General features: G+C 49.5%; 1 protein-coding gene across 8 annotated transcripts in view; it reads left to right on the top strand.

Annotated features, from left to right (window-relative positions):
* Window positions 1-23,083, top strand: part of ANKS6 (ankyrin repeat and sterile alpha motif domain containing 6) — a 69,170-nt gene that overhangs the window by 9,043 nt on the left and 37,044 nt on the right. For 5 of the 8 annotated variants that reach the window (XM_082402497.1, XM_082402496.1, XM_082402495.1 and 2 more), the window contains exons 2-10: window positions 6,189-6,685; window positions 11,592-11,636; window positions 12,334-12,538; window positions 13,554-13,660; window positions 15,723-15,871; window positions 17,186-17,384; window positions 18,161-18,210; window positions 21,124-21,327; window positions 22,407-22,560. In XM_082402497.1, the coding sequence (XP_082258623.1) occupies window positions 6,189-6,685; window positions 11,592-11,636; window positions 12,334-12,538; window positions 13,554-13,660; window positions 15,723-15,871; window positions 17,186-17,384; window positions 18,161-18,210; window positions 21,124-21,327; window positions 22,407-22,560 (1,610 nt within the window). Of the gene's footprint in view, window positions 1-215; window positions 2,791-4,921; window positions 5,275-5,302; window positions 5,499-6,188; window positions 6,686-11,591; window positions 11,637-12,333; window positions 12,539-13,553; window positions 13,661-15,722; window positions 15,872-17,185; window positions 17,385-18,160; window positions 18,211-21,123; window positions 21,328-22,406; window positions 22,561-23,083 lie in introns of those variants that run through there. The other 3 variants (XM_082402499.1, XM_082402501.1, XM_082402500.1) reach the window with 3 other exon arrangements.

Below are 23,083 nucleotides of genomic sequence, written 5' to 3'. Positions count from 1 at the left end.
TTTTGATGGATATTGCCAAATTGCTCTCCATACAGGTTTATTAGTTTCCTATGGCTGCTGTAACAACTTACTACAAAGCCAGCAGCAATCACATCACTCCAACCCCTGCTTCGTCATCACATCTTCTGCCTCCTTTGCCTCCCTCTTCCACATTTAAAAGACCCTTGTGATTCCACTGAGCCCACCTGGATCATCTCCCCTATCTCAAGGTCAGCTGATTAGCAACCTTAATTCTATCTGCAACCTTAATTTCCCCTTTGCCATGAAACCTAACATATTTACAGGTTCTGGGGATTAGGATGTGGACATCTTTAGGGAGCCCATTATTCTGTTGACCACAGTAGTATTAACCAGTTTACCCTCCTGGCAGCAGTGTATGTGAGTGCCTTTTTTTTCCTGCAGCTTCTCCAACAGAGTATATTATCAAACTTTTGGATTTTTGTGTCTGATGAGTGAAAAATATCTCAGTGTGGCTGTGACTTGCATTTGTTAAATTGAGTGAAACGAAACATCTTTCCATATGTATGAGGCATTTGTTTTTCTAAAAGGCATTGAAATCACAACATTCTTACCCATAATCTTCTCATTGTGACCCGATTATATTTTATTTCTGAGTTCATTTCCAAGTGTTACATGGTTGTTCGAGTTTAATTTGTATTTCTGGAAAATTTTTATTCTGCATTATTTTCGTCGTTAAATTTATCGTTTTCAACTGCTGTGTGATATTCCATCCATGGGCACTACTGTGGTTTGCTTAATCATTCCTTAGCCCTTGGGTATTTATTTCAGTCTGTAAACACACCTAGGTAGCCCAGTTGTAACACTCGGGCTGCCCATTCACATGGGTAATGCAGTGTTTTATGCACCTATCAGTGTGTTGGGGCTCTTTGTCTTAAGACACTTGATTTCTTGCCCGGAGCAGTCTGGGGTGCCCATAAAACCTTCTGGGCTATGGACCTTACTTCTGAGGTTCCCTGTCTCTCTTAGTGGCCCCATCCACTCTTCCAGGCTTTAAAACTCCAGGTAGGTCCTCAGCCAAGTACCCGTCTGGGCCTTAGCATCTCTCCTTCCTCTCTGTTAGTCCAGGCCACACATTTATAAGTGGCCTCCCACTGCTCTCTCTTCTTCCAGGTGTGCCTTCTCTAATCCATCCTCTGCAGAGCTTCCAGATCTTTCTGAAATGAATGTTTGGTTGTGCCTCTCCTGTGATATCTCCCCTAGTCAGAGCCCTTAGCATGGCATTTGAGGCTCTCACATTCGGACCTCTTCCCAAATCCTCTCTTCTCCTTTCCCCCTGGCTTCCTAAATTCAGGGCAAGATGATATCATCCAGGCCTTCTCTTGTGTCTCCCTGCGTGTTCTTTGTTTTTGTTTTTTTAAGTTAACGTTTGTTGAGCATTTACTGTATGCCAAGAATTTCATCTCCACTTCGTGAATGAGAATTTGACATTACAAAATCGGCTCATGAGCATTCAGCTAGTCAGCAGATTTGGGGAGTCCAGCCGCAGAGCCCTCACCATAACCATGTACTGGAAACCTCTTCTTCCCCTTCTCCCCTCAGTGAGTGAAGCCCCCCGCTTCCTCCCAGCTTAGTTTCTTCTGGGAAGCCTGCCATGATATCCCCCCTGTTCTCTGGTCTCTCAGCCCTGAGCAGGCCTCTGCAGTAGTGCCCACCACTCCCACGTTATAGCTGGTCACCTTTGTCAGTGACACCCAAACCTGGCCGCACATCAGAATCATTGGGATGCTTTTCCAAATCAGATTCCTGAGTTCCCTTTCTGGGATTGTGATTCAGAAGACCCAGGGGAGGGACAGGGACTCTGTGTGACAAGAGGCTCCCCAGCGACGATTCTCCCACATGGTAGGTTTGGGAGCCACTGACGCGCACCTAATCTCTGAACTCCCACCTGGAACCGAGGAGCCCTTAGTGAGCCCCAGGGGCCTTGATGAGTGAGATTTATGTCTGCAGCACCTGGTTTGCTGCAGGGTGTCTCAAAGACCCTGATCACCAATTTTTTGCTGTTAACCAAGTCCTGCAGGATGGTCAAAGTCATCTGATTAATTTCATCTAATGAAATTTGTTAACCTTGATGAGACAGGAGACTCAGAAGAATTAAGCTGAACTCTGCTAACTAATAATTTAACATTTTTAGAGGATTTTCCTTCTTCTCTACAAGTTGGTATTGTAAAAAGAGCTGGAATTTGTGGTCCAAGTGTCCTGACTTTGTCACTTGCAAATCGAAAGGCTCTGGACTAATTACGTTCCTCTTTATTCCTCCATTTATCTTACAGGTGCTATTTTGGAAGCGTTAGCTATGACATACTCTCTAATTTACTATGGTAGAATGTGATAGTCCTATGAGATGATGAGAATTGACTCAACCTGTAGCTGAGCCTAGACAGGGCCTGGGTACTTTAAAATTTATTGTACTCCAGTTTGTGATACTGACCATCTGGACTGTCTGTGCTGGGTTGTGCTCAAGCATTAGCTTGCCTAACCTGCATCAAGAGCTCAGTGTTGAGGAATAATATGTAGGGAGACTTACTAAAGGATACACAGTTTGTCTGACCCTTGGGTCAGGACGGCCAAGTGCATGGCTGTGTGCCGACACGTTCCAGTCTTGCGCTCTTTCTCCTTGAAAGTAGATGGGCCTCAGAGATGGTGCTCCCGGCAGCCACCACTTTCAATGAAGTGGGATACTATTTATCTTCCCAGCTCTCTGTGTTCCAAAGCTCGTCATTGGATCAGGACCATCAGAGGCCCTGTGCCTGGACTGCAGTTTGGTCTCTTGTGAGTGTTTTAGCATCAGAGATGGTTTCATTCATGTTTTTTTTCCTATTCTTAAAATGATAACCTTTGTTGAGCACTTAGTTTGTGTCAAGCACTGTGCTAAGTACTTCAAATGAATTAACTCATTCAGGCCACACAGAATCTGAGGAAGCAGGTACTGTTGCCGTCCCCATTTTACAGATAAAGAATTGAGGCTCAGAGAAGTTAGGTTACTTGCCCAAGGCCACACAGCTAGTAAGAGACAGAGTCAGATTCACACCTAGGCAGGTGCTCCAGAGCCTATGCTCCCAGCCATGAATCCTGTAACTCACCGTTTTCCTCTCGGTGTTGGCCACAAGGAAGCCACTTGCCAAATTTGCTAAACACTAAAGGGACAGCTTATGTGGTATTTACTTTGGCTCTAATTTCACCCTTGGCTTCCTTACTTTCCTTCTCCTGCCCTTCACTTCTCCGCCTGCTAGCATGGCAGAGCTGGCCTCTCAGCCCAGGGCTTTGAGAGTGGGAGTGTGTGCCAGGTCTTTCGATACAGGTGTTAATTGCTGAAATTAATTGGTAATCGTAGCAGCTGCTCAGAAAGCCCTGAGCTTCCCTATCTTCAGTAATTACCTATTAGAAGCTTAGCATCCACAAAATTATCTCAACCTTCATTGAATCCTTTTATATTTTCAGCCTAATTGAATGACCTGTTGGGCTACTCATGAGTTCAGAAAGCATTCCAAGTGTCAGCATTTCTGCTCAAATTCAGCGCTTTTCCTCCTCTGTGAGTTTGTTATACCAGAAGAAGTGGGGTTTGGGATTTTAGGGTCTAGGCTCAAGTTTTGACTCCATCACTTCCAAACTGAGAGATTCTGGATTATTGCTTTCCATTGTAATCTTCAGTTTCCTCATCTGTGAAATAGGCATTATCAGTTTATCTCAGGGCTTACTAAGATCCAATAGATAAAAACAGGATTTTTATCTGTTATCTGCTGTCAGGGATTATGCTAGATTTTATCTCATGCTTTATGATGAAATAGAGAAATCTTTTTTTTATTTTTTATTTTTTAAATTTTTTTGGCTGCGTTGGGTCTTAGTTGTGGCACGTGGGGTCTTTGTTTGCGGCCTGTGGGCTTCTCTCTAGTTGTGGCGTGCTGAGTTTTCTCTCACTAGTTGTGACGTGCGGGGTCCAGAGCACATGGGCTCTGTAGTTTACGGCACATGGGCTCTCTCGTTGAGGCGCGAGAGCTCAGTAGTTGTGGGGCGCGAGCTTAGTTGCCCCGCGGCATGTGGGACCTTAGTTCCCTGACCAGGGATCGAACTTGCGTCCCCTGCCTTGGAAGGCGGATTCTTTACCACTGGACCACCAGGGAAGTCCCTAAATAGTGTAATCTTTTAAAGTTATCTACTCCAACGGAGGATACACCAGCTCTTCAGCCATTTCTGTTGCCTGTCTGGGGACCAGCCTCTGTGTGGTTATGCCAACTGTTCATTCACTCACTCATTCATTTGACAAAATTTACTTAGCTCCGCTGTGGGTCTTGTCCTTAGAGAGCGCACAGTCTAACAGGAAGACACAATTATAGAAGGAGGGCCCAGGTACATCAGTAGGGGTGAGGACAGGGGATTGTGGGTATTCAAGTGAGGGACACCTGAACTGATGTGGGGAGATGATCTGGAAGCTGCTCAGAGGAGGTGGGATCTGAGCTGAATCCTGCAGCAGGATAACGGGTGTGCTTAGACCCGTAGACAAGGACAGGAGGGTACTCTGGTCAGCAAGGCAGGATGGCAGAGGCATGGGAGGAGTATAACTGCTGAGTGCAGGTGAGCATGGCAGTACAGTGTGGGAGTTGGGAGGAAGTAAGGTTGACAAAGTTGGCAGGCCTTTTCGGGCAGTGGGAAGTGGGAGAGTGGCCGTGAGATTTAGGTTTGGGGAATATCATTATGGAGGATGGGCAGGGAGACAGGCTGGGGTTGCAGCTCTCCACATTTTTGCCAGATTCTGTCCACTCTTGGAGAAGAGGCCAGACAGGCCCAGTTCCCCTGTGGCTGGGGAAGCCAGTTCACCAAGCTCTCCCTCCGAGCTCCGCAGGCTGAGTGACCCGGTGCTGTTCAGGTTCACGTCCCAGAAGGTATTTGTAAGTTCAAAACAGAGTTCAACCTTGGCTCTGCCTCCACAGGGAGGAGGGAGGCCCTGGGTTTAGATGAAGCACAAAACCACTTCCATAAAGGAGGGGAACGCCACAAGAGATTCATTGGAAAAGCTGCCTCGCAGATGCAGACCTCATGCCGGCATTACGGTCTTGTAAAACCTGGCACCGCCGGCCCCTCTCTTCTTGTTGTTCTTTCCTTTTAGTCCAAGACTCCTTCCAGCTCTGAGCCCAGAAAGATTGCGCCAACCCCAAACGCTGCAAAACAGAACTCTTCTGCCCTCTGGCGGCAGACGAAGGAAGAGATTTTGCTGGGAAAAGGCATCTGTTTTCCTCTTCCTGGTATTAGAGTTGGTGGGTGCGTGTCTGTCTCCCCAGCGTCCCAGCCAGGCAGTCGCTCAAGCTTCCCAGGAGAGGGTCTGGCCCAGATCGGATTCTCAGCCGCCAGCAGGGGACATTCCAGCCAGAAGGTGGCAGCAGGCCTCTGGCGAGAGGTGCCCCAGCCCGCCTGCGCTGACCACAGCTACGCCACACTTCTTGGCATGGGGTCCGCTGTCTCATCTCGAAGGACCTTCTGTGCATGTGTGTTTGGGGCTGGGAAGGGTAGACGTGAGTCAGACATGGGCCCTGCCTGTGGGGAATGAGAACACAGTCAGAGAGGGAGCTTACCCAGCTCTGAAGCAGAATCACACGAACTCTCTGCAATGTGGGAAGCAGCGTGGTGTAGGGGAAAGTGGGAGGGCAGCAGGATTCAGACAGACCTGGGTTCTGACCCTGTGGCCACCTCTCACCAGCTGGGTGACCTTGGCCTGTTGTGTGATCTAAAATGTTTAAATGATTACAATTATAATAGCTAACATTTATGTGGTGCTTCCTTTGGCCAAGCACTGTTCTAGGTGCTTTATGTATATTTTATATTTATATATATTAACTCATTTAATCCTCCACAGCCCTTGAAGTAGATATAATCATATCCCCATTTTAGAGATGAGGAAATGAAGGCACGAAGAAGCTAAAATTCTTTCTCCAGGTAATGCAGCTAGTGGATGGCAGAGCTGGATTGGAAACTAGACAGGGCAGTGGCTTGCCTTTGTGGTGGTGTGTATGCAGGGCCAGCACAGTGCCTGGCAGCAGAAGAAGGCCTTCGATTATAAGCAGCTATTATAACTTTAATAGTTAACGATTCAATAATTAATAATTAAATAATTACATGAGCTGTCTCCTCATCACTGCCCCATGTTTAGTGTCACTAATTGTCCATCTTCCTGGCAGATTTGGACATGTGAGCGTGGCACACCTCCTTTTGGATCACGGGGCTGATGTCAATGCCCAGAACCGGCTGGGGGCCAGTGTGCTCACTGTGGCCTCTCGGGGTGGCCACCTGGGCGTGGTGAAGCTGCTCCTGGAAGCCGGTGCCTTCATGGACCATCACAGACCCTCAGGCGAGCAGGCGGGGGACGGCAGGGACGAGCTCCTGGACGTCACGGCCCTGATGGCCGCCATCCAGCATGGACACGAGGCTGTGGTGCGTCTACTGATGGAGTGGGGTGCAGACCCCAACCACGCGGCCCACACTGTGGGCTGGAGCCCGCTGATGCTGTCGGCACTCCTCGGGAGGCTTGGCACGGCCCAGCAGCTGGTGGAGAAGGGGGCCAACCCGGACCACCTCAGTGTGCTGGAGAAGACCGCCTTCGAGGTTGCACTTGACCGCAAGTACAGGGACCTTGCAGACTACCTGGACCCGCTGACCACTGTCAGACCCAAGACAGGTCAGGCTGCGCCACCGCTAAACTAGCCCCTCGTCCCGCTGTGGCCTCACAGAGGACCCCAGATTGTGTTTATAAATTTATTTATTTATTTATTTTTGGCTGTGTTGGGTCTTCGCCTCTGTGCAAGGGCCCTCTCCAGTTGCAGCGAGCGGGGGCCACTCTTCATCGCGGTGCGCGGGTCTCTCACTATCGCGGCCTCTCTTGTTGCAGAGCACAGGCTCCAGACGCGCAGGCTCAGTAATTGTGGCTCACGGGCCCAGTTGCTCCGCGGCATGCGGGATCTTCCCAGACCAGGGCTCGAACCCGTGTCCCCTGCACCGGCAGGCAGATTCTCAACCACTGCGCTACCAGGGAAGCCCCCCAGATTGTGTTTAAATGGCAAACGCCGAGGGGTGCCCAGACAGAAGGGCATGTGGAAATCACAGTGCAGCCTGCGGGGCAGTGGGACTTAAGATGTGCCATGGGGGAGAATCAGGCAGGGGTGCCTGCCACGTGCAGGTTCCTGGCCCACCCTCCCTCCAGAGAGTGATTTGGTAGCTCTCAGAAGAGCCTGGAAACCTGCACAGCAAGGCCCCTCCTTCCTAACCAGATGATTCTGGTGCAGGAGGTTCTGGGATCCTTCTAGAATGGGTCAGCAAACTTCTGTAAAGGACCAGATAATAAATATAGTATTTTAGGCTTTGTGGGCCACACAGTCTCTGTCGTAACCACTCAGTTCTGCTAGAATGAAAGCAGCCTACGTGATATGTCAAGGAGTGGGTGGGGCTGTGACCAGGAAAACTATCATTCTAAAAACAGGCATAGGGGTAGTTTTGGCAACCCCTGCTCTAGAACAGTGTGCCTAACCTCAGCTGCCAATGACCAGTCCCCAGAGACTAATTCACATAAAATTTAGCCTACTTTTCAGTTGTGTTTTTTCAACACCTATTACTGTATCCTGTTTCTTTTTTCTTTTTGCCATCTTTCTGGCACTTAAAGAGATGTCTAAACAATCCTTAGCAAATCTGCTACAGGACATATGTTTCAAAACCTCTAGTTCATCATGTGCAGTAGAATCGTGTAATGCAGAGTCACACAGCCTCAATACCCTCTGTCTGTGATGCTGTGATTTCAGTGGCAGGCCTGAGACAGCCTGGGCTGTAAGGCTGGGCTGCAGCATGTGAGCACGTAGGACTGAAAGGTAAAAATTGGAAGAAAAGGTCGTCAGACAGACAGGCTAAAAAGACTTGAAAGTGTTGAAAGGTTTGAACCATCCCAAGAATATGGAGTAGTCCTGTCAATCACTTTGTAAATCAACTACACTTCAATTAAAAAAAAAAATTCAAATGGCCAATAGAAAAAAAGTTCCATCAATCAAAAGATGCTGCACATTTGGGAAATGCTTATTAGAAATACACTATCGGGTCAAAAAACTCTGAAATAAACATGTTGAAAAACCCTGTAACAACAGAGAGATGGCGAAAATGAAGAGAACGCCAAACAGAAAGGAAAAAGAAGTAAAGTTTAGGAAAACCTATCTGGAGCCGGGAGACCTCTTTACTTTGTGCAGATTGGACAAGTGAGGTCCAGAGAGGAATAGAGGCTGGTCAAAGGTCACATACCGGTTAGAAGCTGAGTGACACTCAGAAGGTGAGGGAATCCATGGGAAGAGCACGGGGATGTGACTCCGCCCAGTTGCAGCACTTGTAGGGCCTCTGGGAGCTGGGCACGCTTGTAACTCTCTCTGAGCCTTTCTTTGCCTCTTGTGTAAAATGGGGTTAATGACAACCACCAGGTGGTCATGAGCAGAAAATAAGCTGGCCTCTGGGATGTGAGCCCTTGGGCTAGAATGTAATAGCAGTTCAGTGTTAGGTCCTGGGGAAGAGTTACAGTTGGAAGGTAGGGCTCCAGCCTCACACAGGGTATTTTCCTTGACGCAAGGCTGCTGCCTTCCTTTAAAGGCTTTGGTTCCGTTTGTCTCTGTAGCCAAGATCGGGAAGGGAACTGCCTTCTCACGTCCCTGCTGTGCCAATAGGCAGACTCTTACCTCGCCCCCCCCCGGGGAGGTTGGCTTCAGCCATGTTGCAGGTGAGGGAGATCAGGCAACCCGCTCAAGGCCTCCACCCTAGAAGTCGACAGTCTGGAACTTGCACCCTGCCTGTAGCCACTGAGCTGTGCCTCTTGTACTGCTTATTCTCCTCCTTCCTCAGATTTCCCCCAGCCGGCGTTCTGGGGTCTTAGCTCCCCACGTGCCTCCTTAGGGACTGCCCTGGCACCCTGGGAAGGCGATGCCCTCATCTCCTCAAGGTGCGGTGGGGCAGACACAGTGGTGGGCGTGCCCAAGGTCACCCTCTACCAGGATCCACCCAGCCTTGCCCGTGCTGGCCAAGGGACCTTGGACCAGCTGCCTGCGTTCTCTAAGCTTCTGTTTCGTCATCCATAAGTGGGGGACGGGAGTACCCCCTGCCTCACAGGACTGCTGTGAGGATCAGGTGAGGTCCTCCCAGCCCAGAGGGAGTGCATGAGAGATGCTGGCAGCTGCCTCACCCCTGTTACTGTAGTCATCCTATTTGATGGGACCGGGTCATGGTTACGAGCAGACTTCCCCATCGAGCAGACCTGGGTTTGAGGCTCAGCTCTCCCACTTTGTGGCTGGGCGGCCTTGTTTTCATTGTCCCTCCAGGACTCCAGTGTCCTCTTTCATAAAACAGCCATAATAAATGCACTTACCTTGTGAGGTCCTATGAGCTGTGGTAAGATAATGCCTGTAAAATACATACCCCAGTGCCTGGCACATAAGAGCAGTGAGTGGAAGCTACCAAAATGGATTTTTATTGACCATTCATTGATTCCGTTACTCTGCAAGTATTTGAGTGCCTACTATGTACCAGGCACTGTTCTAGGCACCAGCAAACAAATCAGACCTAATCCCTGCCCTTGAGGACGTTGGCCTCTGTAGGCGAGACAGCCAAGAAACAGGAAATAAGCATATTAAATAAAATAAGTTACATAGTACAGTAAGTGGAAGTACCATGGTGGGGAAGAAAAAAAACAGGGGCGAGGTGGAGGGTGTGGGAGCAGTGGAGTTGGGACGATACAGGCCACCGTATGAAATAGGGCCGTTGGGTGGCCCCCTTGAGGTGAGAGTTCAGCCTACTTGCAGGAGCTGAGGAAGTGCTCCATGCGGCCTCTCAGGGAAGAGCCTTTGGGTAGGACAGCAGCAAGGGCAAAGGCTGTGTTACTAATAATGACAGATTATTAAATGAATAACGTTAGGCCCCAGCTTTTTTTGTGAGATGCCAGGAAATCCACCCCCCACCGGGGCCTTGGAGATCCCCAGCTCTCTCCCTTGCATTAGCTGCAGGACAGGATATCTTTGAGGCTGTAACTGTCATTGTGACACCCTCCCCACCCCCACTGTGGTTGTTCCTTGGGCTATGGAAGGGTCCCTGGAGTTGCTCTGATATTGATGCAAAAACTGGAGCCTGGAGTGAGGAAAGGACCAGCCCAGGGTCACTGGGCATCAGGCACAGCTTCCTGGGGTAAGACTAGACTGTCAGTGATTCACTTGTACCAGAAGGTTGCTTAGCAACCAACACTAGGGCCAGGTGACACACGCTTTTCTGTCAAAGGGTGTTGGCATGAGAAGGCCCTGGCCCACAGCAAATTAGACTCTTAAACACTTAAAGGAACGAGACATATTTTTTTAAACCAAAATACAGAATCATTTCTTAATAGTATTTCAAAGGCAAAATTAGACACTTGGTTCCATGGTCCTGTGTATACTTCCTTATAAGAGCCCTGGAGTTAAATAGTACCTTTTCTGGGGTGGGTGCTGGTCACTAGGAAAGATAATAAAAATTGCCCTTTTTTTTAGAATAGAGCCTAAGAATTTCTGAAGCATATTCCCATCTATATTATCCACCCCCGCAACCACCACATGGTCCCCATGTTAGTGTGTTGTCCCCACATTAATGATGAGGAGACAGATCTCTCTGGAAACATGCATTCAGATTCGGGTACTCTGACTCCAGACTCCGTGCTCCTTGTGCCACGCTGCACCTTCCTCCCAGGTGCCGGAGGGGGCTGATCTGGGATTTGGCCCAGAGTCACAGGTTTCCTCCTGCAGCTGCTGCATCCCCCCGGAGTTAGTCAAAGGAAGTCCTACATGTGCACACCAGCGAAGAGCCTGGTCATGAGGATGGATGCTTTCTGACAGGGAGGAGCAGGGTACCCGCTAGCCCAAGCTTCGAGGAAGATGACAGAGAGCAGGTGAGGGAGGGGCTAGCCCTGGGTGGGCGCAGCAAGGCCCAGCACGGAGACATCAGCTGGGTAGTCGCCTGCTGGGAGCTGCATCTGCAAGTCTGGGGTAGGGGTGACTTTCATAATCATTCAGATGGCTGCTTATTTGGGAAGGAAAGCAAATATTAGCATTGGCTCTTCTGGTGGCCACCACCATGACCTCCTCTGGGATTAGCTGCTCAGTGTCTCAGGGGTCCTCTGCTCTGGAATTACCTCATGGTTGTACATTTAGTTTTTAGAATAAAAGAATCATTGTTTCTTTTTAAAATCTTCATAGGAATCCAGATTTTCCCAAGACTATACTTTTCCGTTCTATCTGAGAAAGGCCATCCCAAAGTTTGGAATGCCTAAAAATGGCTGCTTTATGAGTTGTGAGTTCGGGAAATGGTCTGCTCATTCATGTTTTCTTGGCCAGATGACCTCCCACAGTCTGTGTCTGAAGCATTTTCAGACACTTTGACAATAGCCCTTCCAGAAAGTCTGCTGGAGTCATCTCAGGTCTCTGATTAGACTGCTTTTGAGAAGCAGATCATTTTTAAAGCTAGGCTTGGTCGTTACACCCTTGTGACTTTTCTGTTGTTTCAGACCTTTCCGTGGTTAACTTGTAAAATCTTTGTTTACCCAGATGAGGAGAAAAGGCGACCTGATATTTTCCATGCACTGAAAATGGGTAAGCGCTTTAGAAAATCTTTTTTGGATATTTAAGAATACAGTGCTATTTTTTTCCAACCTAATTAATATTTATAGTCCTTTTCAAGGCCACCCAGAGTATTTGAGAAAGAAACAGGCATTTTGTTGTTTCCTGACTCTAGTTTCACCCAGGGAGTTTCAGACCCTGGAGTCTGGTAGTCATGCTGTTTTACACACAGATTCCAGACTGCTCTCTCAGGCCCCCTCTGCCTCTCTGGCTAAAGCCTGTGGCTATGTCCTGGCTTTTACTTGCCTCTAAAATGCCTGGCTGCCCACCTACCCACTCCACTCTCTTTGTAATGAAGGGCTATTTAGCCTAATATTGCCTCTCCTGAAATAGACCCCCACCTCCAGGAAGCTCGCCCTTATCCTCACCTCTCAGGGAGACCTGAGCTCTCCTTCTGCGTGCACATTGCCCTTCATCACCATTCTTTTAAGATATCAATAACATTTCTCTCTTTTGGTAAAGCTGTTTGTGTGCTTGCCTCCATCCCTCGTAGATGGAAGGATTTGAGAGTGTGGGCTACCTCTGACTCACCTTTGTAGCCCCTGCGATGCCCAGTAGCCCAGTGCAGAGGCTGGCTTAGCACATCTGTTACGTGAAACCACTGGGTAAATAATCCTGCGGTACCAGGCCCACGGATCACCAGGACTTCTGCTTCTGCTTCTGTTTGCAGGAAACTTCCAGCTGGTCAAAGAGATTGCCGATGAAGACCCCAACCACGTGAACCTGGTTAACGGGGATGGGGCGACCCCACTGATGCTGGCAGCTGTCATGGGGCAGCTGCCTCTGGTGCAGCTACTGGTTGAGAGGCATGCTGACGTGGACAAGCAGGACAGCGTGCATGGCTGGACGGCCCTCATGCAGGCCACCTACCACGGGTCAGTGCCAGCTCCACTCCCTCAGTGGGGAGGCTAAGATGTCCCAGGCTGAAATAGGGTTCCTGATGGGTTTCTGGTACCGAGATGCTACAGATAAGCCCCCCAATTATGAAGATGTTGAGGCACTCAAAAAAGACTAAAAGCCACGCAGGCTCAGTCTATCCTGCATTCCTACCCTTTGTGTCCAGATTTCCTGTTGTCTTGGCACACAATTTCACCTGTGGCCATGAGAAACCATGCAGAAGGAAGGTTTTATACTGAAAGATAAGTTTCTGTGGGTTGGTTTCAGTTGAGCGAACAGATTAGTTCTTTTGGAGTTTCACATTGATGTATATAGCAGCCCGTCTGTTGCCCCTGTTGGGAATGAATATGGGCCATTTGTACCACTGGCTTCTCGTCTGATGGTGAGGCTTGTCCTAGCCCTCATTTTGAATAGGCGTCAGCGTCGACTGGTGCTTCTGTATCACTTCTCATCCAGTCATCCCTCTGCCCTCCTGGATGCCTCCTCCTTGGGGTGGGCTTGACCAAGAGGCAGGGATCTGCATACAGCCTTATACCTGCTCAGTGATCTGATTCCAAATTAGGGGCTCCACCCTTGTCCTGCTTCAGGTGATCAGAGCAGTCTCCTGCGTCCTTTTGAAGTGGTTTCTTTCCTCATTTGATAGGCCTCAGACTTCCACATCAAACACCCTGGCCTGCAGGAGGCTTCACGTTTCAGCTGCAGGAGTCCTGATTTGGGGCTGGAGGGGCAGGGCCTGCATGTGGTCCTGGGGGCCAGTACTTTTGGGGCAGAGCCCTTGGTTTTTGTTTTGATTGTGGAAGGAGCACTCAGGCTTTGATTTCTGTCATGGCTGCCCACAGTGTAGGGAACAAGGGCTGGGAGACACAGCTTTCCAAGCCCTTTTACAGGTGCAGAGATGCTGCTGTAGTTAAAGCCACCACTCATGTTGCCCAGAAGCAAGGCCGTGCTTTCCCTTTCAGTGGGTCTCACTCTGGCTTTTTCTGTCTTCCACAGGAACAAGGAGATTGTCAAATATCTGCTAAACCAAGGAGCTGATGTCACTCTTCGTGCAAAAAACGGGTACACGGCCTTTGACCTAGTGATGCTGCTGAGTGATCCTGGTGGGTTGTTTCTGGAAAAGAGTTTTAAGCCTGCTGGGTTCTCTGGCTGGAAATCGAGATAATCACCTGTGATTAAGCACTTGCTTATTCAAGGGGGAAGCCACTCTCAAACTCCCAGAGCTCCCCACACAGCCTCAGGCAAGTCTTCGCTCCTCCCAAGGAGGGCGGAGCTGGGACCAGGTAGTCCCTGAGGCCTCTCTCGGCTCCAGCCTTCTGGGAGTGTCCAGGAGGGAAGGCCTTGGCAGTCCGCACAAATCCTAGATTGGTATTTGTGCTCCCAGCCAGAACCTGATTGACTCAGGAGGAAACAGGCCCCTCTCACGAGCAGAATCAGACGAAGCAGTGACCCCCGTGGCTTAATTGTGTAGGTGGAGGCTCCAGGTCAAGGGTCCTGTGATGGAGGTGTCGCCATTACTAAGCCCCCAGCTGGCACTTCAGACCCTCCCCCACTTTGACAGGCCTTCCTCTGGGACCTGGGGCTTCCAATTAGCCAGCTCAGGGGGCAGGGTCTGTCTTACCTATTGTCTCTCTTGTGACCCCCGAGTTTCAGCCCAGAGCGGGAGAAGCTGGGAGGCCCTCCTGGCCCGCAGGCTCTGAGCCCTGAGCCAGATTCTAACCAGCTGGCGGTGGAGGGGAGGACTTTGCCTCCTCAGTGTCCGGTGGAGGGACTCCTGCGGCCTCCCTTAGCTGTGGAGGTGGCAGGCCGAGTGCCATTCCTCACCGCCAGCATCACCTCCCTCACCACCCTCCCCTCCTGCGGGCCCCACGCATCAAAGATACGTGCTGGTCCTGTTGTATCCTGGAAGAGCAGGGAGGGAAGCAGAGCTTCTCGTCTGCTTGTAGAGGGGAGGGGCCCGGAGTCTGGGAAGACTTGAGCCCTGCTAGAGAGGTAGGGCCCTCCACCCAAGTGCAGTGATCTCGCTCCTCACGCGCCTAGGGTTCACATCATTCGGAATCAGTCTCCCGGGGACCCCGGGCTCCTCGCACACACGCTTTCCTCTGAAAGACTCGTCTCTTTCCCTGTGTCTCTTCCCGCCCCACCCCTTCTCCCCCACTCCCTTTACCAATAAAACAATCTACCCCAATGGATTTTTTTTTTCCTAGTGGGTTTAAAAATGAAGTTTTTGCCTGAAATTTTCAAAGAAACACATGCTTATTATTGAACACTTGGAGAGAAAAAAAGGAAACAGTCATCAAGAGAAAAGCATATTAATAGTTGGTAGTATTTTCTTCTCAGTCCTGTTTGTTGTTTTTTCAATAGCCTAGTTGAGTTAATAATAACTAATACTACTTAACCTTTCTTAAGCACTTACTGTATGTTAGGAACTACCTCAAATCCTCCAGATACCTTTATGTGGTGATACTAATGTCACCTCTTAATCTACCTGCAGTTACATGGCCAGGGAGGAACAGAGGCAGAATTCAAACCTCGGTCATCTGGCTGTAGAGCCTGTACTTTTTTTTTTTTTTCTAAACAACAGCTGTTTTATTTTACTTATTATTTGTTTTTAATAAATTTATTTATTTATTTTTGGCTGCGTTGGGTCTTCGTTGCTGTGCACGGGCTTTCTCTAGTTGCAGCAAGTGGTCTTCGTTGCAGTGCACAGGCTTCTCATTGCGGTGGCTTCTCTTGTTGCGCAGCACGGGCTCTAGGCACGCGGGCTTCAGTAGTTGTGGTGCACGGGCTTAGTTGCTCTGCGACATATGGGATCTTCCCGGACCAGGGCTCGAGCCCGTGTCCCCTGCATTGGCAGGCGGATTCTTAACCACCGCGTCACCACGGAAGTCCCGAGCCTGTACTTTTTTAAACCCACCACCCCTCTGCCTTCCTGGTAGGACAGGACTTCTGGCTTTTATTTCTGGTTAAGTGGGTTAAACCCTGCTCACCTGTTTGCCACCTTTTGAAGAGCCAGTGGAGAGGCAGGGACACCTTGATCCTGGAGTAACACAGGCTCTGGAGCTGTGGTGCTGAGTTCTCAGGCTGATGGGGGTCATCTTGGGCCCCCACCCCATGGCCCGACAGACATATTTGCAGGTAAAATGCTGCCTTTTGTGTCCATAGACACGGAACTTGTTCGACTGCTGGCATCTGTCTGCATGCAGGTGAATAAAGACAAAGGCCGGCCCAGCCACTCACCACCCCCGCCCCACTCGAAGGTCCGACAGCCCTGGAGTGTCCCAGTGCTGCCTGATGACAAAGGCGGACTTAAGGTTTGCCTTTTCTTGTCTTAAATGGCGTCAGAGAGCCAGGCCAGAATGGGTGAAGGGGGGAGATGCTTGCCGCTTCCTTGTTACCCAGGGCTGGTGTAGGCTGGGGTGGGGGGCCCAGTAGGGTCAGGAAGTAAGCTGAAGGTGAACAATAGGGAACGGTGGGGACCAGGGAAAACTGGGGTGATCGTAACCACTTAGTGGCCTTAGTCGCTGCTTTGCAAGTATGTGGGTCCATGTTGCCACATGCTCCCATCTTTTTCAGGAGAAACTAGAAACCCAGATTTTGATGCAGAGACACAATTTGTAAATGTAGGGAATTTAAACATTTTTTTTGCATGATGTAGTACTGAGCTGGCCAACCTTGAACACCTCTTCTTCCAGGCCATCTGTCTGTGGCCTGTGCTTTAGTGTGGAAAGTATTTGCTGATTGCACCATTCTAGGATCTCCCTGCGGTCCACAGGCCCCCGTCAGCTTCTTCTAGAAGCCTCAAAACCAAGCTCCAGTTGCCTATTTCTAAACTGCAAGCTGAATGTTTCTCTTTGAATTTCTTACCCTCACGGCCCTGCTCTGCTTGTTGGAAATCAAAATTATTTTTTCCCTTGTCCTGGCTGGGGTTCCAGCACCTTCTCAGATCTGCAGACTTAGCATTCTTCTCATGTTCGTCACTCACTCAGGCCCCTGGATTCTTCCTCACAGTGTTGTTTGCATAGATCTCTTCATTCCTGCCTCACTGCCATCTCTGTAGGCCAGGCCCTCACAGCCTCCCTTTGACGCTGTGCCAGTAACCTCTGAGCTATCGTGGGGTTATGTAGACACCCTAGGGGTGGCACCTGTCCTCTCTTTAGGTGGGAAGGCATCAGCTACAGGAGCAGATGGTCCAGGCCTTGGTGTGGACACCCTGACACCTCTCACACTGTTACTGGAATAGGGGGAAGGAGGTTATGCAGTAATAGATGTTAAGGTGTTTGGCATTGCCTCTGTGTCCATCTGTCTGTCCCTGTTTGACTGTAAGACGTTGAGCAAGTTGACATCCCTGGGTCTGTGTTTCTCTATCTGTGCAATAAGGAGATTGATTAGAAGAGGGTTAGCAAATAGGGTTCACTGCCAATTCCAGCCTATTGGAAAGGCCCCCTAAGGGCTGGGTCAGGAAGGATTTAGAGAGAACCATGGCTTTTGGGAAAGGGTGCTATGGTTGATTGGTAATGCCTGCAGTGGGCCCAGGAGGGGGTAGGGGAAGCACGTGTGGAGTGTGGTCACCGTCCCTGGGCTAGGTGTTCTTGGGGCATGACCTCTGCTCTGCACTTCCTTGGCAGTCCTGGTGGAACCGAATGTCCAATCGGTTCCGGAAGCTCAAACTGATGCAGACACTGCCCCGTGGGCTGTCCAGCAACCAGCCATTGCCTTTCTGTGATGAGCCAGAGCCAGCACTGGACTCCACAATGAGGGCGCCCCCCCCAGACAAGACGAGCCGCTCTGGGCTCCCCGATGTGACCCCCACGACCAAAGACAATGGTAAGAAGAAATTGCATGTGTGGTAGAATTTCCAAAATAGTCAAACCCTGAACCTTTTTGCCCTCATCCTCTTCCCTTTGTCCCACCTCCTGGGCTGATGCCAGAGGTGAGATGCTGTTGGAATGTGACACTGGGGCAGAGTGGCTGGTCTGGCAAAGAAGGGACATAACTGTTGTTAGTGTGGTAGAATGGGGAAGCTGGTGGCACGAGTCCCAGGCTCCTGTCCCATATGCCCTGTTGAGAGACCACTGGCCAGTCACTGCCTCTCTCTTGCCTTCGATCGGTGATTTTCCCACCTGCCGAATGTGATTGGTCTTGCACCGACAGTGTTTTGAAATAGAGTGAATTACCAGGGTTGGGCTGGGGTTAGTGAGCTCCCCACCACTGGAGGTATTCAACAGATTGGATGACTTTGCCAGGGCACTGAAGGAGATTCCCACACTGGTTGGGACGTCAGTTAGATCAGATCCCTTCTAACAGTCAGACTTCCCACACCCAGACTAGATCCTTTGGCACCACTGTTTGAGACAGACTATTGAGCTGGAGGTACCACTGTCTGACCCAGCATGACAGTGGTTTATGGAAAAGCTGAAAACACTCTAAGATACCTTTTAAGTGCTTTCCTTCTATTCAGATATAGAATACCAATTATTATTAAATATTTAATCACTCAGGAGAATTGGTTTTCCAGGATGAAGGCTGACCTGGTCACTTGTCTTCATGACGTGAACTCTTTGCGGGGGGGTCATTTCAGGAAACTTCTATTTGTTTCTCAGGTCCTGGGAGCACAAGAGGAGAAAAGGAAGATGTGTTATTGACAACCATGGTGAGTGTGGGGCTTTTCTAAAAGCATTTCAGGTCTCTACCAATCATTAGGGGATTGATTTCTAAGTAGGGATGTAGGCGTTTGTCTTTCTCTGTGGTGGTTACAGATGGGGTTGATATCAAAATGTGTAACGGTGGGTATATCTCTGGCACCGAGAAATCAGGACAGATGCCAGCCCTGAATTGCAGGTAAGGCTGTGCTGGTGCTTAGCAGCCAGAGGTAATCCCTGATCATGTTCTCAGGGAGGCAGTACTGAGGACAGGGGCCTTGTAGGGATAGGAATTGATGGGTGACATTGAACTCACCCTTTTGGTTATGGAAAGCCAAGGAGAGAGGAGTCAAAGAGGAGGGTGTGTTTCCAGCCTGAGAGAGGCCTCAGTTTCCTCATCTATAACTTAGAGATGTATCAGGATTAGGTTCAGCTATGAGTAACAGAAAATCCCCAAATAACTGGCATAAATATATGACAGCATCACATTTCTGTCAAGTAAGTGAAGTTCAAGACTAGTTCATTGTTCCATAGAGTTTGGGACCTAGGTTCCTTTTACCTGTTGGTCTCCCAGCCATGGCTACTACTACCAAGGTCACCTTTTGGTCCAAGATGGCTGCCAGAGCTCTGTCCATTACTACCTCACTCCAGCTGACAGGAAAGATGAGGGGAGAAGAGGTGACCATAGGCACATGCCAGGTGTCTTTAAAGAAGTTTCCTGGAAACTCACATATCACTTTTGCTTACATTAAATGGGCCAGAATTTAGTCACATGGCCTATTCACACTGCACAGGAGGCTGGGAAATGAAGTCTTTGTTCCGAGTGGTCGTGTGCCCATCTAAATATCAGGTGTGTCTGCTGAGGAAGATATCGGGGATGGACATTAGGTGATAGCTAGCCTCCTCTACTTAGGGGATGCTATCTCTCATGGTTGTGGTTTTTAAATGAGATCATCCCCAGGAAGTTCTTAACATAGTGGCTGGCCCAGAATGAGCTCTCATTTATCTACTGTGTGACTTTGGACATGTTACCTCACTTCTCTGGGCTTCATTTCTCTTCTCTGAAGTGAGAGCCTCCTGGTTGGAGTTGGGCTCAAGTCCCTTTAGCTCTGAGGCCCTAATCTGGAGGCTGGCCAGGAGAGGGCAGTATTGGAGAGAAGAAGGGAGCAGAGGAGCCCCTAAAAGGCTAAGCTGCCCCAGGACCTGCGGAGCCCTGACCAGGATCTGCCCGCTCTGCCCTGCTGTGTAATAGGTGTAAATTGTTGTCTGCACACTGACTGTGGGACTTGTTCCGCCCAACATTTGATAATGTTATTAAATAGCAATAATTACTTTCAGTATGAAGACAGAAATGCTGTTATTGAAATTTTGGAAGATGCAGTAAAGTATAAAGAAAAATAAAATTGCCCTTGATCACAAATCCAGATATAATCATGATTGACATTTTGTGGCATATATCTTTTGAGTATTTTTCCTAATCATTTTTTCACATCTGTGAATATGATATCGTGTTATATATAGTAAACAAATACTTAACACAGCACTAAGTATGTACCAGCCAAATGCTTATTAAGTATTTGCAGCACTTTATATATATTCACTCACTTAATATCCCCAACAACCATGCCAGGTCAGGCACTGTTATCTTCCCCATATTGTGCTGAACCTGGTGTATTAACAATTTGTCATGACCATCTTTTCTGCGTCAGAAACACTCTTTGGTCCCGTCACATCCAATGGCTGCAGGATGAACATTCCATCATGGGACTGTGCCCTCATCTCTTTATCTAAGACTGACCTGCTGGACTTTGGGGTTCCTAGTTTTTCATTGTTTTAACAGCTCTGATGAATACCCTTAAGCAGATGAGGTTGTCGAGGTCCAGAGGGGACAGCCCTTATTCACAGACTCTCAGAAAAGCAGGACAGAGCCAGGGTGGGAACCCAGGATGCCCACCCTCCCATCTTGTTGCTCTCCTGTCCCACCTCCTCATGCCCTCTAGAGGGCACCAATGTGCCTGCCTGCCCCGTGGCAGATGGAGGATGGCCACGGTGCTCTGCTGAGTGGGCGTTTGCAGCCATCCTTGCGGAGGTGCCCACCTGCCTGGCCCCCGAGGCAGGTTTAGCTGTAGTATGCCCTTCCCTGCAAAGCACCATCTGGCACCAAGTTCACTGTCTTTTCTTAATTAAAGTTAGCTTGGACTGTGTGAAAGCTTTTCCTTGACAATCTGCCAGTCATCATTGTGTGGATTTTATACTGACCCCAAATCACATTTTCAAAACTTAAATTGCAGTTTAAAATGTCAACAGTGGGAGGTGTGGCTGGAGTAGGAAGGAGGTGGTGGGATGGGGGATGGGAGGGTTGGCTGGGTTCACAGAGAGCCAGCCTGGGCCTTCCAGTACCCTCATCCCCTTCTCCTGAAACCCCCAACTCTGGTCACACCAGTGTCCTTGCAATTCTGCACACTGGTCTTGCTACTCTTGCCTCCAGGCCTTTCCACATTCTCTTCCCTCGGTCTGCAGTGCCCTTTCCCCCAACCTCTCTGTTGTCCTTTGGGCTCAGCTCAAGTGCCCCCCCACCCACAAGATGCCCTCTCTACCTGCAGGGAGAGGTGGCCCCTCCCCTGTGCTGCCCCATCACAGCACACGTATCACCCGTTGGCTACCCCACGACTCTCCATACTCCCCGCCCCTGTTGTGTGTTTCTGCTGTGGACAGACGCAAGAGAACCTGGGAGTTGGAGCAGAGCAGATGTGGGAATTGCTTGGTTGCTGGGAAGAGAGCTGAGGACATCATGTGGGTTTCTGGCTTGGGTGGAGGGGAAGGTAGTGCTGCCGTTCTCTGAGAAGCAGGGGAAACCTGGAGTCTTCCTCGCAGAGTCGGGAGCCCTCTTGGAGCTTGCCTAACCCACAGCCTGTCTCTTTCAGCTTCGGAATGGAGCCCCCTTCACCAGACTCCCAAGCGACAAGCTGAAGGCAGTCATCCCCCCTTTCTTACCCCCTTCCAGCTTTGAGCTGTGGAGCTCGGATCGGTCCCGGACATGTCACAACGGGAAGGCAGACCCTATGAAGACTGTGCGGTCCCAGAGAGCCAGCAGGGGGCAACCTGTGGGCGGCGGGAGCACAGACACCGTAAGTTGTCCAGCTGACATGCTTTACACATCACCACTCACTGACACTGTGATGTGTTGCAGGCAGAAGGGACCTGAGACCCACTAATCCAGGGGGGCTGAAGCTTTTTATTTTCTTTTAAATGAGTGATATTCTTTTGTCTAATGAAACCCTACCAAAGAACTTAATATGTAAGCAGATTAAAATGTTAGAGTGAATGGAGTGAAAATGGGAGCCCCTCTCCCTGGAACACAGGTTGAAGACCTGATCTAATCCACCCTTCCCTTTAGTAGATGAGGAAACAGCCCAGAGAAGGGAAATCAGTTGCTGAAGGTCACCCAGCCAAGTTGGGGCGGGGATGCTGCGACCAGAAATCAGGTTCTTGGCCTCTAATCAAGTTCCATACTACATTGCACAGGTCCAGGACCAAGCTCAACACTGGGAGGCAACTATGTGTGCTACTAGTATTTTCTTGCAACCAGAAAGTGTGACTTGTATCCTTTTGACCACAGTGGTTTCTGACTTGGTGGCCCTCAGTGTGTCTCTGTGATATACTGAGGTAGTCCCTCTTGTTGTGGGAGCTGATCTCCATATGTGTAGACTGTAGACAATGTAGATACAGTAAATGGGCAAACTGAGGACAGGGATTTAGGACCTGACCCTGCCGCTTTGTGTCGAGTGATTGGAGAACCTCAGGACCCCCGTCTCTGTCTGACCCCCATTGCTTGCTGCTGCCTCCCTGGACTGTCATAATACCAAATCACTAGTTGGAGACCAAGGGCCTGGTGGCTGGAGGTACTCAAAAATGGACAGAGTGGGTTTACGTTAGTCCACCACGTGGGAGCAGGTGGGTGACCTGTACGATGTCACAGGTGCTCAGCCTGAGTTAATGGTCGGTCAAGTTGTCAGCAGATAGATGTGAACTGCCATCCCTTGGGGGACTCCTAGCAGGATGAGCACTGGTGGGCAAGGACGTGCCAGTGGATGCAAGCACTGGCTGGGATGGGCCAGCTGAACTCCAGGTCCCTCACCACTGTGATCTGTGCATCGGAAGGAATGAACAGTAAACCCTAACTGTGATATCCACCTTGTTCTTGCAGACTCCCGTCAGGCCAGTTAAATTTCCGTCTCTCTCCAGAAGCCCAGCCTCTCCCGCCAATTCTGGAAACTTCAACCACTCACCTCATTCTTCTGGTGGCTCCAGTGGGGTAGGAGGCATGAACAGGCACGGTGGGGAGCTGCACAACCGCTCAGGTGGGTACCCAGGCAGGCCACTCTGGGGAGGTGGGAAGATCCCTTGGGGTTGAGGGTGTGAACTGGGGACAGTCCTAGAGACCACTGCATACAGCCTGTCTTTCTCGTTGATGTGCCTAAAGGATTTTTCAGTGAATTCACAATTCAGTTTCTTCTATGCATTTTCTTAGAGCAGGGGAGGGGAAGAAATAGTCTATAATGCTTTATTTTCTTGGAAAATTTTACAAGAAACTAAGAGAAATACATGGTGTTTTTGTGGTATTTAAAATCCCTGAAGATTCAACCTTAGATATCTTCTCATCCTGACCCTTCAATGAACAGATGAGGAAACTGAAGCTCAGAGTGGGAGACAGATTTGCCCAGAGACACACAGCAGATTTGCCCAGAGACAATTAAGACTCAAAGCAGGTTGCCCCACAGTTATTTTGGGCTTATTGGCATACTTTCTTTTTCTTAAATTTTAATTTTTTTTCACATCATTACATTTGCTTACCATATTCTTTCAGCAAATATTGTTGACCAC

The sequence above is a fragment of the Balaenoptera borealis genome (assembly GCF_965194805.1).
Source record: "Balaenoptera borealis genome assembly, chromosome: 8".
NCBI classification, from domain to species: Eukaryota; Metazoa; Chordata; class Mammalia; order Artiodactyla; family Balaenopteridae; genus Balaenoptera; species Balaenoptera borealis.
This window is presented reverse-complemented; position numbering and strand designations above follow the sequence as displayed.